Here is a 19,006-nt window from a genome sequence, read left to right on the forward strand (position 1 = left end):
ACATTTTCTCCAATTATAGCATCTTTAAAAAATGAATGGAAACAAAAAGTATTTGCAGAAATATTATGTTCTTGATTCACTCAATAGTATTCATTTTGGAGTCATATACAAACCTCAAGAGTCACCTTAGAAATTTTCAGAATTGTGACAACAAAAAAATTGGCACATATCAAATTCTAACTCCAATACTAGGCTACTGCTATAACATTGAGAAAAGCAAATTAAATAATGGTATATACATTATGACCCAAAGTAAATATGTGCACATTGAAAGATGACTGGAAACAGATACTTCACCTTGTAATGGTGGTTATTTCTGATGGCTGAAATTACAGGAAGTCTTAATTATTTTCTTCATGTGCATATTTTCCTTTATAACGATATGAATTATTTGTGTAATTCAAAAAAAGGAAAGCATACGCTCAGGTCAAAATAACCCTTTCAACAAGGACAATTATAAACAGCTGTAGGAGCACACTAACTAGAAAGACTTTTGGTTTTCCAGCCTTTTTAAACATAGGTCAGTGACAAAAGTGAGAAAGTTTAGCTATTTACAAAATCAAATATGTTTTAAGAAGAGAAATAATAAAGTCTACCATATTTTTAAAAAGATCACATAAGAAATAATTTACTTTACAAAAGGATTTACTTTTACAATATGATTCCTTTAAATAGCAAAAAAAAAAGTGTGATTCGAGTTTTTAAAAATCTGATTTACATACAATTTTTCAGAAATGCACATACTATATGAATTGAACACTTACAGGTAAATACTAAGATTCTTTTTTTTTTTTTTTTTTTAAACAAAATGCTATACTTTGTATCTGCTAACTGATAGCTTAGAGAAAGAATATAAATGTTTATGGCAGTTTGCCCCCTTGTCAAGTGTCATGTGACAGTTTTCTTTGGCCTAAAAGAGAGAAGAGTTCAGGACAGCCTCTCTCTCCTGAAGCTTCCCTGCTCTACTACTGGTAGAGACTAATGCCAAAAGAGAAGAGTAAAAGACCAAGTACTATGTTCGCACACTGGTACCCATCACCACCTCCACACACATGCCCCTCTGCCTTGGGGCATCTCCTAAATAACTACTCACAATAGGTTCTACTCTCGACAAGAGAGCTGATGCTTTTCAGGCAGTTTATTTAGCACAGTAATCTACACCAACACACAAGCACTTACATTCTTCTCTCCTTCAGTGACACAAGTTTCGTAGCAGTATGCCAGAAGGATATCAATCAAACTGTAGTACACTTGACGATGGGCTCTCTTGTCCAGAAGATAAGATTTATTGACAAATTTTCGTAGCTGGTATTTCTCTTCCTCAGAAAAAGACACTAGAAGAAGAAAATGCATTTAAAAATCAGATGTTCCATTCGGTGCTGTAAAACCTTCAATGTGGAAGATTTGTCAGAATCAGAACTTTTAATTCTAGAAACTGAGGCAAAACTATTTTTACTTAACTGTGGATATATAAACAACATTTTAAAAGTAGACTTCAGTTTTATTAAGGGCTATGTATTTGCTCATGCCATAGAAGGGCTAAATAAAGGAGACATTCCCAAACAATATCAATTTGTTATTTCTAGATCCCCTCCTCCCTTTTTTGCTACATTGTTCTGTATTTGAGGCATCTAAATGCCAGAGTTACTGACCTTAAAATTAAGATAATACATTTTGACAACAGAAGACATGAACAGTTGACCCTTGAACAACATGGGTTTGAATTGCACAGGTCCACTTATATGGGATTTTTTTTTTTACCAATAAATGTACAGTACTGGAAATGTATTTTCTTATGATTTTCTTTTCTCTAGCTTACTTTACTGTAAGCATAATACATATACAAAATATGTGTTAACTGACTATGTCATCGGTAAGGCTTCTGGTCAAGAGTAGGCTATCAGTTAAGTTTTGGGAGAGTTAAAAATTATATGCGGATTTTGACTGGGGGCGGTGTTGGTGCCCCAACCCCTGTGTTGTTCAAGGGTCAACTATGACAGCTAAATAGAACACTGAATATACTCATCACCCATTTCGAAAGTTCTATACAAAGAAATAGGAATATTCTCATATATTAATCAATTTTAAGGGCATAGTATTTATTTTTTCACTATTTGTTACCCATATAAACAAAGTTTAACATGCACAAATACACAAATGTGACCATATCACACATACTAGACTTATGGAAAGTGGATGTTTCTTTAACACAGTTTCTTTGTCCTTTTCGCCTTTTGCTTAGTACCTTCTCTTCACCTTCATCTTCATCAACAGCCTCCCCCACATTAAAAATCTACTGTATATCATTCCATAGTTCTCTCTGCTCCCATGTAATCATATACTAAGGAGTTCATACCTCCCCCAAAGAATTAGGTCATTTTTCTCCATCTAGCCCCTCTCATTCAACAACACCTTTGGCACATTCCTCCAAGTCAACTGGTACGTAGCTAATTTTTGTAAAGGAGATTAATATTCCGTGATGTGCCATGTTCTATCCAACCACTCCCCCTGCTGATGGGTATTCACTTTGCTTCTAGTTTTCTGCCACTAATAATGATGCAATAAACGTCCTTGTCATATGCCCTTGGATATTGGAGGCTTTATTTCCATAAATAAAAGAGATTTACTGGGTCAAAAAGTATATCTGTTTTTAAAAGTTACAATAACTCTCCTAGTTACAATAACTATCCTTCATGGATAGAAGTTCCCCTTCCTACACATACACCCCACCTCCTCCTGGCAATAAATGTAATAGCTTTTTTCCAATCGTTTCCAGTATAATAGATATAAAGTGACTGTAGCAGGCAGAAATCTAAGACAATCCTTAGTGAATCACATCACATGGAGCTCTTGACTTGCTTTTGGCCAACAGAATATGGCACAGGTGATGGGACAGTCGTGTTGATGATTACATTCCATTGTTAGCAGGCTGGAGCCAGGGACTCACCAACTGGTTTTGAAAAGAAAAGATGTCATGTGGGGGTCAGCCCATGGCTCACTTGGGAGAGTGTGGTGCTGATAACACCAAGGCCACGAGGTCGGATCCCTATATAGGGATGGCCAGTTAGTTCACTTGGGAGAGCGTGGTGCTGACAACACCAAGTCAAGGGTTGGGATACCCTTACCAGTCATCTTTAAAAAAAAGAAAAGATGTCATGTGATGACATAGCCTGTGAGGAGAAGGCTTGGGGGGCCTCTAAGATCTCTCAGTGGCCCCCAGCTGACAGCCATCAACAAAGCAGGGGCCTCAGTTCTACAGTGCAAGGAATGAAATTCTGTCAGCAATCGTGTGAGCTTGGAAGAGGACCCTGAGCTTCAGAAAAGAACGCAGCCACCAACACTTACAAAAAAAAAAAAAATGATGGACAATAGAGAGTATTTCAAAAAGTTCACGGAAAGATTCATATTATCTTTCAATTCTATTTTTCCAAGAACTTTTTGGAGTAGCCTCGTATTTGTTTACAGCCTTGCAAGACCCTGAGCAGAAGACCCAGCTAAGCCAAGCCTGACTCCTGAGTAATGGCAACTGAAAGATTACGGATATATGCAGTGTGAAGCTCGTGGTAATTTGTCATACGGCAAGAAAAAACTAAAACGATGCTACATCATTGTCACCTCACTTAGTATTTCTCTAACTGCTAAACTTGGAGCATTATTTCATAGGTTTGTTTGCAATCTGGATTTGCCCACTTGTGAATTACCTATTTGAATGTGTTTTGCCTAAATTTTTCTACTGGATGGCTTATCTTGTCCAATTCTAAAGAACTCTTTGTATATTAGAGACATAAACCCTAATCATCTCTACAAATCTACTATATCTCTATTGACTTTGTTTATGGCAACTCTTGACAATGAAATATTTATTTATTTATATAGCCAAATATGTCCATCTTTTTTTTTTTTTTAAAAACATATGGATGTATAGCCTTGGTTAAGGTTTCTCCAACCCCTGAACTCTACATGAAGTTGCTTTAAGATTTACTGTTTCATTTTTTACATTCAGGTCTTTAATCCATCTGTAAGTTATTTTTCTTATGTTCTAAGATTTCAGTTTATTCCAGAGGAACAGTTAATTGTGCCAGCACAGCTTGTTCAGTAGTCCATCTTTGCCCACCGTATTGAACCACCAACTTTGTCATAGAGATCTGTTACTTTCTTGTTAAAAATTACTTCAAAGTATTTTCTATTTTTGTCTGTGTGAATACAGTACTTTTCTTTCCATTTCTATTATTAAGTACTTCTTGATAAAAGAGAAAAGCTATTTCTTTTTACATATCAGTCATCTTACCAAATGTTGGCTACACAGACCTAAACAACAAACTGAAATACTTAATAAATGTTAATGATAAAACACAATACTTTATGTGTACATAAAGGCAAGTGAGTATAAGACTGTATTTCCTTCCACAATTTAGGCAAACTATCATACGGTAGTGTCCTAATATCAGGTCTTCCTATAGACAAGAGATCATATAACATGCTTTTCTATTCAATTATGTATCTTCTCACATTAACAAAACCTAAGTATTATTACACTCATTACTATACATATGAAGTAAAATATATCTTGTCTTAGAACAAGACATAGAAAGAGTAACAGCTAAAAATATAGTTGTGCTCAGTTCCTAACTATTCTAAGTAAAACATGGCCTACCACTTGTCTTAGAGAAATTTTTAAAGAAACCTAAGCATCTAGATATTTAGTTACCTCTAAATAAATGTGTTATCAGTCTCTTATCTTACAAAGTAATTCTTAATTTTCCTTCTATCCCCTATCAGACAATCACTTTCAAATTCACTTAAAATGTTTTCCATCCCAGTAAAGAGGAGCATTCTGCTTCTATTTCTGGTGCTTCATATCCAAGTAATGTCAAAATAACTTTCAGGTCTTTTTCTACAGGTTTTAGAAATGCCCGCTATATTTAGGTAAAGACATGCTAAACTGCTGTAACAAAGAGACCCTGAAAGACAGTGGCTTAAATAAGACAGAAGTTTCTCTGTCATGCTGCTATCCTGGGTAAATGATTCAGGGCTTGTTGGGCATCAGCATCCCCATCATATAACTTCCATCTATGGGTCCAAGACAACTCCTTCAGGTTTTTACCATTTCCTAACTAACGGGAAAGCAGAAAGTAGAGAGGATGGCCAGTACTTTCTTTCTAAAGACTCGATCCAGAAAGTGCAAAGATCATTCCTACTCATTTCCCACTCTCCAGGACTCAGTCACACAACCCCACCCAGTTTCAAGGAAGGAAAGGAAAAGTAGTCACTAGCTGAGTGGTCATGTGCTCAGCTATAACTCAAGAAGGAAGGCTTCATCCTAAAAAAGGGGGAGAAGAACTATGAAAAGATACCTGGCTGTCTCTGCCACTTTTTCAGACACCAAAAATTATTAAACTGCCTTTTGATATTCCCAAACCACTCTGTTGATAGCTAGCTTCCCAGTCCCCTTACATCTCTGCTCAACAAAAGACTGCCTTTCTGCTCATCACAACTTGGCAAAAGCCTGAAGGAAGAGAATATGATTACTCACACATGATGAACCTTTTTCACATATAATTTTCCAAACTCACTTCTGTCCTATTTTACGAGCATTAAGTTCAACATGGCTTCTTTTTATTTTAAGGCTTCCAGCAGTTTTGCAGCCTATCCTCTGGGGGAAAAAATCTTAAACATACTTATTTTAAATTACTAGAAGCAATACTCTTTTCATCCATTAAAATGTACTTACTACAAAAAACAGGTTTTGAAATATATTTATATAATTATTTTTCCAACCACATTAGCAATCCTACATTAAAAAAAAAGAAGAAAACGTATTTGTACAAGCAATGCTTATATAAACAACAAATAACTATGACTATGTATTTAATTTGCTAAGTAGCAAGGTAAAGAACTGTGTATTTTTTAAAACTTAATAATGCAGGTAGGTGTCAGGAGAAACATTCTTTAGTGACTAACATTTAAAAATGAAATTAATAAGACAGATAAACTGTATGTTGATTGATCTCTTAATTTAAATAGAAGTTCTCAGTTTACTTTAAGCAGTTTGATGTAAGGAAACTCCATGAAGGAACATAATCACTGCATGAAGAAAAAATACCTGACAAGGTATTCTATATCCCTTGTATTGAGGGAAAAGGTTTCTGACAGTATTCCCTTAGGTATAGTTTTTGAAACATCCATTACTTTAGCTAATAGGAAAGTGCCAGAGGTTCATGATGCTATTATCTCACTAGAGAAAAAAACCTTTATATCCTACTTGACTAATAAAGACCTCTGCTTCCACATAATTTTGAATCACAAAGTAAGCATGCACAGAACCATTTAGCAACACATCAACTCTTCTGCATGTTTATGGCTTCATTGTGAAATAATCATACCTGTATATATTTAACCATCTGTAAAGGTTTACCTGGGCACTATAGGTTCTGATGTTACATTACACACATGTAAATCCTGCTACATATTAAAAATTACTTTCAATGACTGTATGCATAAGAAAAGCCTACTTGCATATACTCTTCCGAATTCTTGGATGCTAGGCACCCCTAGCTTTTCCTTAAAACACCACCACCTTTTTCTGAGAATTTTTAAGCTCCATTTTGGCCTGCTTAGTTCATTAATAATATACAAGCACATTTAAATTCTGAAATCCAAGCAAAGAAACCAGAGATGATAAATAACAACAACAAACAGGAAATCACTACAGAAACAAGAGTGAGCTCCCTAAGGCCTTTTTTATTAGAGCTGTAAATCATATCACCCAAAGGGGAACTTGTGGAGGTTTGCACACAATCAGGTCTGACCTAGTAGCAGTACTGGAAGTAACTACAGATCCAGTGCCAACAGTACTTGGATGATTGCCACCATGAGTAACATTTGTCAAGCATTTGTATGACTTAGCTATACTACAAAGCAGCTTTGCTATACAGTTCACAACATTTCAGTTAATTATACTTCTAAAAATAATCTACAGTGAAAGAAAAGCGAGCTGAAAGCTCAATATGTTTGGGGAAGAAACTGATGCCCCAGCACTGAAGCAAATGGCCCAGGACTGCCTCCCAACATTAAAAACCCCACCAAAATGTTTGAGGACTGCAAAGGGACTCCCATCAAAATGAACAGATATTAGTGAGGTGGTCACTTTTTCTCCCAAACACCTTCTAATTTTGTTACTTTTAAATCTTCCCTTCCTCTCTAAATCCCCCTCCCAAACATTCCAGTCTTGGCGGGGTCAACAATTATATCATCCACGATTTGGCTCCCCTCAGAGTAATGCACATCTGCCTATTACATTGTGCACTTACTGGAAACAGATCAAGGAAACCAGAAGAAAATGTGCTGCATTCAAACCTTCAGCCTCAATGGGTAGCCCTGCAGTGCTACAACTTCCAAAGCTGACACTGACAGTTATCTCTACAAACACTGAAGGGCTCATTGGTGCCAAACAGGATGTCCCCGCTAGGAAATTCATTGACTATAAATGTTATGTGGTGTCATAACAAGCAATAATATGCCAAGACTCTTGGGCTGAGATTAACCACTGAAAGACAACATGGGAAATGCGGTAAGTCCATCCTCATGAAACCAGAGCTCAGGGGAAGCACAGCACTTAACACTTCCATTTACAAGTCTTTGGGGAGGAAAATCTGGATCATTTCAAAACTGAAGAAAAGTCTCCATGTTGTAACTAAGGACTACAATGAAAATGACAAGAATCACAATGAAGGCAAAGACAGGGAGCAAAGTTCACTGCCTACAGCTTATCTGGAATTCAAAACAATCCCAGTTAATATTTTATGATGAAGGATGAATCACATGTGTACCCTTCACCTGCACTGTTATACAAGGGTACTTCAAAAAGTTCGTGGAAAGATTCGTATTATCTTTTAAGTCTATTTTTCCACGAACTTTCTGAAGTACCCTGATATCTTTCTGGCAACATCTGATAAGGGAGCATTAGAGGTTGCAGCCCACTGCTATGACACAAAGAGGAAGTGGGCCAGAGAAACGAAGATGAACAAAGAGGAAGAGGAGAGGAAAGTTACAGCAGCACCATGCACCACAGGTAAACAGAAAACTTTAAAGTTTACGTTTTGGTTTATTTCTTCCATCCCATATCTTACCCAGGTTCAACAACACTTCAATTTATTCTTCCAATTCTGGGTGTCTCAAATATTTAAACAAGAAAAAAAATCTTGCTAACAACGAACTTTCCCTTAAAGCTTTGCAAATGTGCAAAAATTATAATTTCACAGAGAAACCACTCAATTCCTGGCTCTCCTAACACTGATGTTCCTCTATAGTAATATTTCTAACATTTACAATATACTAAGGATTTTAAATACATCATCTCACTCAATCCTCACGACTGCTCTGAAGTAGGTATAGGATTTCCACAGCAACCCAAAGTTGCAAGATCACACTGCTAGCATGTGGTGAAGCAAGGAGTTAAACCCCAAACCTCATATTTAGCTTATATCCTACACTTAACCTTATAAATGGCATATCAGAAGAGGTACTTTCTGTTCAACACAGAGCTCAAGTTCTCCTACCTTAGATCGCATGCCCTTGCTATTTTTAAAGGTGATTTTTTAGAATGAATCATCATAATGGCTTAACAGACTATGATTGTTCCTGAAGCACCAGCCTGGCTGTAAGCCATGGGTCAGATGAAGGATCAGGAAGGCCAGTGGTTAAAAGGATGGACTGGCTTAATCTCCTGTTAAAATTACACATAGAGAACTAACTCAAAGCTCTGCTGACACAGAAAACTGGACTGAGAACAAGCTACAATTTATCAAAGTAGAGCAAGTTAGAATTTAAATCAAAGGGAATGTCTTCTCTTGATTTTTAGGGCAACTAGCTCACCCTGGTGGACAGAAAACTCAACTACACAGCCACCAATTTCCTCCTACACCACCTCATTCAAGTGTTGTGCTAAAACTGGGGAAACTGATTCAGACCAGTTGACATCCTTGATGATGTAAGTCTGAGCAAACTTTCTGAGTAGATCTACATGGCACACACAGTTTTAACTAGCTAAATTGTGTTAGCAATTCTATACCCTAAAATTAGTCTACATCATGTGGGAAGACTCTAAAAGCTTAACTCAAAACAAAAATAAAACCCAGGATTTGTTGAAAACAATAAATATAACAGGAGTCATTATAAATGAGTTTCTGTTATGCAATAAAGCCGATCCTCTATTTTCTAAAAGATTACAGTAGCAATTTCTCAATCTGGTAGAAATCACCTAAGAAACCTAACCACAAAAATATTTATAATATTTACTCTATAAATATTTATTGAGTACTTATTACATAACAGGCACTACACTAGACACTGAAAAAGGAGCACATAACAGGCTATCGCATTGCTATGCAGAGAATCAAAAAACTGTGATACAATACAGACCCTGCAGCTATTTCACACTGAGTGACCAAAGAAGGCCACTGTGTTATTCGCAAAGCAGAAAACTGTGAACAGCCCAAATGCCCACCAGTCATGATACAAATATGTAACAGGATATTAGGCAGCCACCAAAAGTTTCAGATAGATCTGTAAGTGCTGATATGCAGGATCTGCAACATATGCCACAAACTGAAAAAAGTCAGGTAAGAAGAGCGTACACAAGTTTGTGCATAAATTTCTTAAAGCAAATATTCAGATGTGAGTAAATGTATTTTAAAAATACCCCCAATACCTTTAACAGTGATTACTTTTTGGAAGAGCAACTTAGGGTGGGAAGTCAATACTCCACTTAATATTCTTCAGAATGTATAAGGGCCGGCCCGTGGCTCACTTGGGAGTGTGTGGTGCTGATAACACCAAGGCCATGGGTTCGGATCCCTATACAGGGATGGCTCTTTAGCTCACCTGGAAGAGCGTGGTGCTGACAACACCAAGTCAAAGGTTAAGATGCCCTTACTGGTCATCTTTTAAAAAAATAAAATAAAATAAAATAAAAAAATATAAAGAATGTACAGATGTGTGTGTAGTCCTTTCATTTAAACACTAAAATTTAAATAAAAGCCAAATCAGTATGACAGAAAACGTAGGCTTTCTATTCTTGATCCGAAACTGTTATAATTCTAATTTACAGACTTAATATACTGACATTGTACGTAGAGAAAGCGGTAATGACATATCCGTCTAAGAAAGAACTCTCTGTGGATAACGTCTGGCTTAATGTTAAGTATGGCACAGCCACCTCTTGTGGCTCAGAAAACCCCCCAGCTCAGCCTTCATTGGTAAAAATTGGCCCACCTGCTCTCTGTAAGGTATGGATATGAGGATAACTACTCCTGCTTCCTCATAAGACCACATGGAAAAAAAACTGGGGAGGACATATCAAAATCATTCAGCAGAAAAAGGGAGTAAGAACTGGGACTTTTCCCACCATTACTAATTCTCAAATGACCTTACTACAGAGGAAGGCTCATATCTCCCAAGTAGGTTGATCAGAAACTACAAATGTGTGTGTCAATATTCCTAAATTTACTAAAAAAAAATACAAATTTTTAAAAGGACTCCAACAATTTAAAGGAAAATATACATCAAAAGAATTTTCTAACATAAATGAGTCTAATTATTTAGTGGCATTTTCCAGTCAAGGGTAAAGACCTCATTTCCAAAATTAGCAATCCAAAAATCATATTTTCACATTATGAGGTAATTACAATTATATGCTTAATAACAGGGAAGGCAGGAAAGTTGATACACTGTGAGATTTTAAAATTAAACAAATGAGCCTAATTTTGAATTTCTTACCTAATGCAGCATGATCTTCTTGCTCCTGACTCTTTCCTAAAGAAGCTATCATTTTTGAATATGTATCCATCCACCAAGGATTATACTTCAAAACCTGTTCAATTGCCTCATCTTCAAAAAAGTCAGCTCTGAGGGAGGGGGAAAGAAATGAATTGGCCTGTTACATTAGGATTAGATTGGCTTTCATTTTTTAAAAATTTTATCTTAACTCATTATATTTGCACTAGAAATATAGATTGTTAATTCAAAGTACATTTTGAGGAAAGACTGATCTGTATTTACTTTCTTTGTGGTTACTAATCACCATAAAACAAAAAGTAAGCATCTGATTAAAGGGATATTTCACATTTCTGACCGCTTTAAATAGAAGGTACATAGAAGACCAGTCCTACCCTGAAGTCCCATACCATATTCAGTGCTGTGGGATGAAGCGTATCTGAACACACCCTGGACTGAAACCTAGCACTTGTGTTAGGTTTGCACATACCATAGATTTTGGTAAGGTTACAATAAAGGAAAGAATCTTTCAACTCCATCAGCAAAGAAAAACAGGTGAGTAGAAAATTCAAAATACTGCATCTCCACAAAGAGGCTTAAAGAGACTACACACATACATACACAAACATCTTTTTTTTTTTTTTAGCAGGCGCACTCGTTTTCTACCAAGGTGTAATCTATTTTATTTAGTTGTGCTAATCTTAACAGTTTCTTGATTTTAACCTATTGAAGAAGATAAAAGAAATCCTTGTGGGGCACATAAAACTAATTTTCCCAACACTATACTTTCTCAGTTTTAACTGAAAAAAATAACAGCTACATTCAAAATATAACTCTCACTGCCTGGAGGACACTTTTTTGGAAAGTATGCTATCTCACATTCAATGTTGGAAACTGGTATTCTTGGGGAAAGCATGACAGAGTATAACTCATGCTGAAAATTTCATTTATATTTCTGTTAACTAGAAACTCAATTGGTTTCTTTGATAAATTGAATTTTTTAGCTGATAGTTTTATGACCTTCAACACTTTTTTTCTTTCAACTGAGACACTGAAATCTTTTTAAAATTAGAGAGGTCACAGATAACTCACTGAGTTCTTCATATGTTCCAGCACTGCAGTGAGAGCTGATTATCCATCTCTTCCTTCAATCGTCACACCATCACCATGGCCAAGGGGGTACTATTAATACCCTCATTTCACATGGGTGGAAACTGAGGCTAGGAAAAGTTGTCTATCTTCATCAAGCTCAGAGAGCCAGTAAGAAGTGTGGCCAGGATGTGAACCCACTTAAGTCTTACTCCAGAATCCAAGCTCTTAACCAACACAAATATTCTATTTTATGCATGAAGAAATAAAGAACATATTGGACAAAACTGAATAGCTAATATCTTGAAGTGGGAATTCTTCATATCAGTTTTTGTCAGGTGCACAAGGCACATGAGACCAGGATGGAGTAGTTGCTTTATAAATTAATCCTGCCAAGTCTATTTTCTTATTAGCTACATATCTTTCTCCTTAAAGAAAACCTCTTTTGAATTGAATTGAGGTTCTACTATAGACACATCCACAAATCAGAATGTGAGCTTTTTCTAAGAACTGAATTTCAAAAAGGATGTCATAAGATTAAATGGCTAAAATGCTAAATAAGTCATTCATGCACAAAAATACTGACTTTATGCCATGTTCCAAGTTCCGTATTAGGCACTGGGATTCCACTGCTGACAAAACACAGACAACCCTGGCCTTCATGGAACTTACAGTCCCACAGGAGAGTTAAGAAATTACAGTACAACATAATGCTATGACATAAAAGTACAAGATTCTATGGCAGAATACAATTAGGATAACAAGCAAGGACACTGGCAGAAATAATATATAAGCCAACAGCTGAATGATAATTAACAGTTAACCAGATTAAGTGGGGTGTGAGAGAGTGTTCTGGACAGAAAGAATAGTTGGCTAAAGCTAGAAAATGAGGAACATTTAAGAAAAAAAAGTTAAGAGAAACTGAAAACAATATGTTGCAGTAACAACCGTGTAAGCTACATGTTAAAAAATCTGGAAGATTTTTGTCCCTAAGAACAATGAACACTTAAGAGCTTTACGTAGGGGAACAGCAACAGTATGTCTTAGAAACTCATACCACAGTCTGGAAAATGACTTAAAGAGTTAAACCTGAAGAAGCATAAATAATGGTGGCCTAGGATAGGATAGTGACAGTGGACATGAAGCAAAGTGGATGGATCTGACTTATATCTATAGAAGCAAGAATCCTCAGGATATAGAGGTTGAGGAGCTAGAAGAGTCAAGTGTGATGCCCAGAATTCTGGCCTCCACAACTCAGTGGACAACAGAGCCCTTTGCTGAGACAGAGACACAGAAGCTGACAGACATGAGGGGAGAGATAATGACTTCCCTTTGGAACAGGTTGAGTTTGAGGTGCCCTTTTAGGACATACAAACAGAGACCTGTCCAATAGGTGGTTGGACATACCAGTCTCGTGCTCAAGAGAAATGGGAGTCATAAGCATTTAGACCAAGGAAGAGGACAGAACCACCCAGGAAGAACTGGCACAATGAGAGAAAAGGGCCTCGGACATTGGAGCACTGAGGACACTTAAGTCAAGGATAGAAGAAGAGACCATCTGAAAAGATGTTGGTTTTTCCCCCAGGAGGACCATGATTAAAAAAAAAAAACCTGGCTCGGTAAAATGGTATTTCTACCACCTCCATGCCTCTAAACCTCCTACCAAAAAAAAAAAAAAAAAAACCCTACAAAATGTTTAAGTGATTATTTTGAGTAAAATTTCACTAATACAGTCCCAGTAATCTACACTATGATGGTTTTTTCTTTACATCGCCCGTGAATTAAGAGCTTCATGAAGAAGATATGAGGCTGACTAATGTTCTACTTCCCAGAATAAATTATTTCCCAGTTTTTAAATGCCATTAGCAAGCATTCAACAAGCATTCACTGAATTCCCTCTAGGTGCAACATCAGGAGATGAAGATCAATAAGACTCGCTCCCTGCCCTCAACGACTCCACAATTTAATGGCCATCATGGACACAAACATGAAACATTATAAAACAACGGTAAAAACAAGAAGAGCTACAATAGGGGAGCAGTGAGGAGTGCTTCCCACACAGGTCTAAGAGGGAGGGTGCGTGGCAGTGACCACCAAGCCCAGTCTGAAAGGATACATGAAGTTATTCAGACAGGAGAGAAAATAGCCACCAAAGGGATACCATGAGTAAAAGGTACAGGTAGGGACAAGCAAACATTCATTACTGCTGTAGTGTAAAACATGGCAGGAAGTGGCAACAGTGAAGCTACAGAGGTAGGCGTGATCCAGGTCACAGAGAACTTTCAATGACATGCTAAGGAGTTAGGAGCTTATGCTTTAGGCAAAGGAGCACCAAGTACAGGTTCAAGCAGATTTTCATTTTCAGTACTTCATCATCTGGTGGTTTTATGGTTGACGGATTTGAAGAAGTCCAGAATGGCGGTAGAAACGCCAGTTACACATTTAGGTGAGTGCTGCAGTAAGCCAGACACAGATGAGGGCCAGAAGTAGATGGAGTGAGGGAAATAATACAGAGATAAATGGTACAACCTCAGGGTTGACTGAATGTGTAGAATGTGAAGAAGTGGAAGATGAATTCCAGGTTTCTAACCTGGCTGGCTGGAGTAAAAAATGGAGCACTCAGGCAAAGTTAGAAAATTCAGGAAGACTTTACAGGTAAAGTGATGAGTTCAATTTTGGACATGTTGAAACAGAGGAGTCAGTGGGAAGCCCAGTCACTCCTTAATTAAACCTTTAATCTGCTTTTTCTTCATGTCATTTATCACAACAGACGTGTCTACCTCCCCCCCTAGAATGTAAGCCCCATGAGTGCAGAGACCTTACCGTATTCACCATGGTATCCTTGGTGTCTGCAACACTGCCTGGCACACAGTCTATTCAAACAAATATTTGTTGAACAATACATAAGTGGAAGAACAAATACATAAAGTTTTACTCTAATGTTTTTCCTAAGCTTGGTGTTTTGAATATAGAGCCACCTTAGAAGCACAGGATCCATGTCCTAGACTCCCAATTACTACCTGTCTTGAGATCTACTCAATAAATCCAAAAGCCTCATCAGTATACCATCTTCTTTAACAAATTTAGAGAAACAAAAAATTACAATTTAAAATGGCACCCCAAATGGTATAAGATCACTTTTGTTCCTTTTCTTATCTCACAGGAATTTAGAATGTTGACTAAATTCTTCCACTGTTTTCTCTCAAATAAAGAAATAGGTGAGTTTTTCCGAATTGGTTAAGATAAAAAAATATGCCAACAATTAAAATACAATTAGGGAAGGAAAGAAACCAACACCCTCAGCAAGAGAACTATGAAAATTTGGCTATAACGACAAAAGAGGAAGGACTATTAAGGAATGCTTCAAGATGTCGTCAACATATTTTAATGTAAAAATATCCAGAAGGAATTATAAATGGCAAAAAATGGATAACCAAAAACAGTAAATGTTTATGGATTACCTATTATATATCCAGCACTGAGAGGGCTAAAAACATACCAAAACAAAATAAATTACATCACACTGAAATCCAGATTTTACAACAAAGGATTTTTAAAATAATAATAATAACCCAAAGTCACCTATATGTGCCTTTGAAATGCATAAATTTTCCTTTACAATCAATTAACCTCACTGTGTTCTGCTTAGGTTGAAATTAAAATTAGCTTTTCTCCAGCCCATATAAAAACCTGACAACATAAGGAAACATCATTACTTGAAAGGACAAACCAAACAACTTAAAAATAGGTAATACATTACACTAATGTAATATATATTATATAATTACATAATCACTTGTGTATATTACATTTACATATGTAAGTATGTAATATTATACAATGTATTATCTGCATAGTAAAGAATTTAAAGTGAGCCTTTCTTCTCCAATGTAATTACCACTAACAAAAACCACTGTGCTAAAAAAATTTTAATAGAAAATTTAATAAAACAACTTTACTTGTGTTGTAGTTAATATGAATACTTTTGAGTCAGTCAGCTTATATAAACAACAAGTAATGAGTAACACAAAAATTATAATGAGCCAAAGTCTTATTGCTATCAGAAAAGTCACAAAGAACCTTTACCTCAGGACTGCCACTCTCCTGACTGAGCCCATAACTAAATTTAAACCTCTCCTGTAAGAACAACTATTCCTTGAGAAATGAAAAGAACATTCCACGCATATTATCAAAGAAAATGAGCTTCTGGATAAAGAAACACAGAAGTTGGAGAAAAATAAGGGCTGCTTATAATATTACACTGCTAACTGTAAATTCCAATTTCCTAATTCTCTCAGGCCATAGAGTTATTCTTCTAGTTTTAGAAGAGACAGACAGTTCTAATTAAGCTCCCTCCCACTTGAAATTTCAGTCTTGTAAAGCTCATTCTGTTTTCAGGCTTGCCTGAGAAATTTGCTGACAATGAAACTTCCACTTTAAATATTCAGCATGATTTTAAATGGGTTTCTTCGAATTACTCTTCAGTGGACCTTTAAAATCACAATTGGAAAGATAAAGGTAAATTAGAAATGGCATTGTAAATGGAGTTGAGTCTCTCAGATGTCCTCCAAAATATAACACACCCTGCTCCTACCCAGTTTCCCTTAGGATGTTGAATAGTTCGACCATTTATCATTACCCATCACTCATTCCATTTACACATTACAAGATATATTTCTGCCATTCTAATTAGTGTCCTACTATGTCACAGGAGACAGAATGTTAATCACAAGAGCGACAGCAGTTAAACTGAAAGAATGTACATGAAAAGAAAATACAAAATGACAAATGGAGAGACTTTTCAAGTCCTGGCCAAGCCACTGAGTAGTAGTGTGACCTTCGCCAAGTCCCTTAACCTCCTTTCCTCATTTGTTGTGAAAACGGAATTAAACAATCATATGAGAGCACTTGGTAAGCTGAAAGCACAATACAAATGTAAGTGGATATGATTATAGTCGCATATGTAAGTTTAGAAATTGTTGTCTCAGAGCATAGGAAGAATAATAATTAAGTTCTGCATCCACATAACCACCATCCTAAGAGAGGCAAGTATCCACAGAGTCCAGGTGACAATCCTTGGCTATCTAGCCAACGAGAGCCATCACAATCTCTCCTCAAGTGATCATTTATCTATGCATTAATTACATAAGTTCCTTATGCAAAGAAGAATATAAGCCTGATAGAGACACATTATGGCTAAAGACACAATTAATGCTGGTGGGAAATACAGCAAAGCTTAAAATTAGATTCTATTTATACTCTACCACAAAGAATAATTACACGTTCACTTGAAACAGATCATTGATTACAGGTACCAGCAGATGAAAGCGTTAGGAAGACCTTGGATCAGCCAAGAAATACAGCATGTATAGATTCACATTCTTAAGGAAACTGAAACGTATCTTTATTTATGTATACCATTAATAACAACAAAAAGTCTACTTGAAGGAAGTGCAAATATTCTCATGAATTCACCATTCCATTATTAAGCCTGGCAAGAAAAAATTAAAGTAGGTATGTTGGAAGAGTTCTCTGTTACTAGGATGAACAGCTAAAATGCAACATCCTTCAAAGGTCACAGAGGTACAACATCTACAAGTTAAGTCAAATGTCAGTTAAGGTTTTGAGCCATCATTAATTTCTAGGATCCAAAATGTGCATGTCTAGCACAGTTAAAAAGACACGCACTTTAAAAATAAATGTCAAGTAAATAATTTAATCCTCAAAAAACTCAGTACTCACAGATAATGATCAGGATCAAATTTGGCCAGCTCAGCAGCCAGGCGTTTCTGCCTTCGTTCAGCTGCAGGAGTGAAATCTGGATCCTTAATATCAATAACATCACTCAATTCATCCTAAGAACATTCAGAAAAGAAAGAATAATTGCTATCTCCTATTTTAGCATTTAAAAATCAAATTTTGCACAAAATGCCAAAGCATGGAATGAAGCTAATTGATCCGTAAACTATGATAGCACCTGTGACTTTTTGTTTTTTAAAAGAGGACCGGTAAGGGGACCTTAACCCTTAGCTTGGTGTTTTCAGCACCACGCTCAACCAGTGAGCTAACTGGCCATCCCTATATAGGATCCAAACCCGTGGCCTTGGTGTTATCAGCACCGCACTCTCCTGAGTGAGCCACGGGCCAGCCTGCACCTGTGACATTTAGATTAGAATCCAGCAATGCTTGTTAAGCATATACTACTTGCTAGGCCCTGTTAAAATCTTTCATATAAATGATTTCATTTAACCCTTACAACAAGCAAACTTACAATTTTACATTAGGGCTATAAAAGTTTAACATAAAAAACCAAAATGGAATAAACCCCTGCAAGTAAGCAAAACATTTAATTCTCCATCCATTTGCACTTACAGATCTGAAAGTTATTAAAAGTAGAGTGGTTTGAATATCAGACATCCACACATCGACTTTTCTTCCTATATTCTGGCTCAGCAGGTCTCAAAGAAGAATTACCATATAAGACTATATACACAAAACTCTGTACATTCTACTTTATGAGATTTAAGAATTTTTACTGGCAATTAGGGATATGACTTTCCATTTGAAAATTTTAAAATCTAATTCTAAGTAAGAATCAACTTTACTGTAATTGAATTTACCTAGATGTATACATGTTGATATGTATGTAGCATGTTTCCCAAGCTGAATCCTACAGAACAGATGTACAGTATTAGTAAAACTGCCTTGTATATGGCATATATGTATATGCCTAGTATATGGCATATAGTGCCGTATATGGTCTTTATCCTTTCCATCAGAATTGTAAAGTAAAGAAACCTTATACAACACAAAATATTCTTTAAACTGTGCCTTTTTTCTTTCAGCCTCCCCTCTCCTACTACCAACCCCAAGTGAGAAGTACAGAAACTGAGAGAAGATTATAGAGTATTAGCCGACAAGAAATCAAGGGAAATAACTTGGTAGAGAGCTGTAGAGGCAAACCGTTAAGTCAAGATGTAAATAGATTACTAGATTACTGGTGAGTGCCTAACAGGCTGGTTTAAAAGTCAATGGCTGTAATGCAAAATCACTACAGTGAAAGTGAGCTATGCTGAATTAGTAAGGGAAAGACTAAAATACAGCCTCCCCACACAATCAAAATTTCCTCATAATAAAAAACAAA

The 19,006-nt window shown here is 36.3% G+C and overlaps 1 protein-coding gene across 1 annotated transcript in view; it reads right to left on the reverse strand.

The window, feature by feature from the left end:
* SHQ1 (SHQ1, H/ACA ribonucleoprotein assembly factor) overlaps window positions 1-19,006 on the reverse strand; it is a 106,937-nt gene that overhangs the window by 75,488 nt on the left and 12,443 nt on the right. Inside the window, exons 5-7 of the mRNA XM_063114575.1 lie at window positions 17,605-17,717; window positions 10,777-10,904; window positions 1,180-1,334 (exon numbers count right to left, since the gene is read on the reverse strand). Coding sequence (XP_062970645.1) covers window positions 1,180-1,334; window positions 10,777-10,904; window positions 17,605-17,717 — 396 coding nt within the window. The remainder of the gene's footprint in view (window positions 1-1,179; window positions 1,335-10,776; window positions 10,905-17,604; window positions 17,718-19,006) is intronic.

Source organism: Cynocephalus volans, chromosome 11 (genome assembly GCF_027409185.1).
Source record: "Cynocephalus volans isolate mCynVol1 chromosome 11, mCynVol1.pri, whole genome shotgun sequence".
Lineage (NCBI taxonomy): Eukaryota > Metazoa > Chordata > Mammalia > Dermoptera > Cynocephalidae > Cynocephalus > Cynocephalus volans.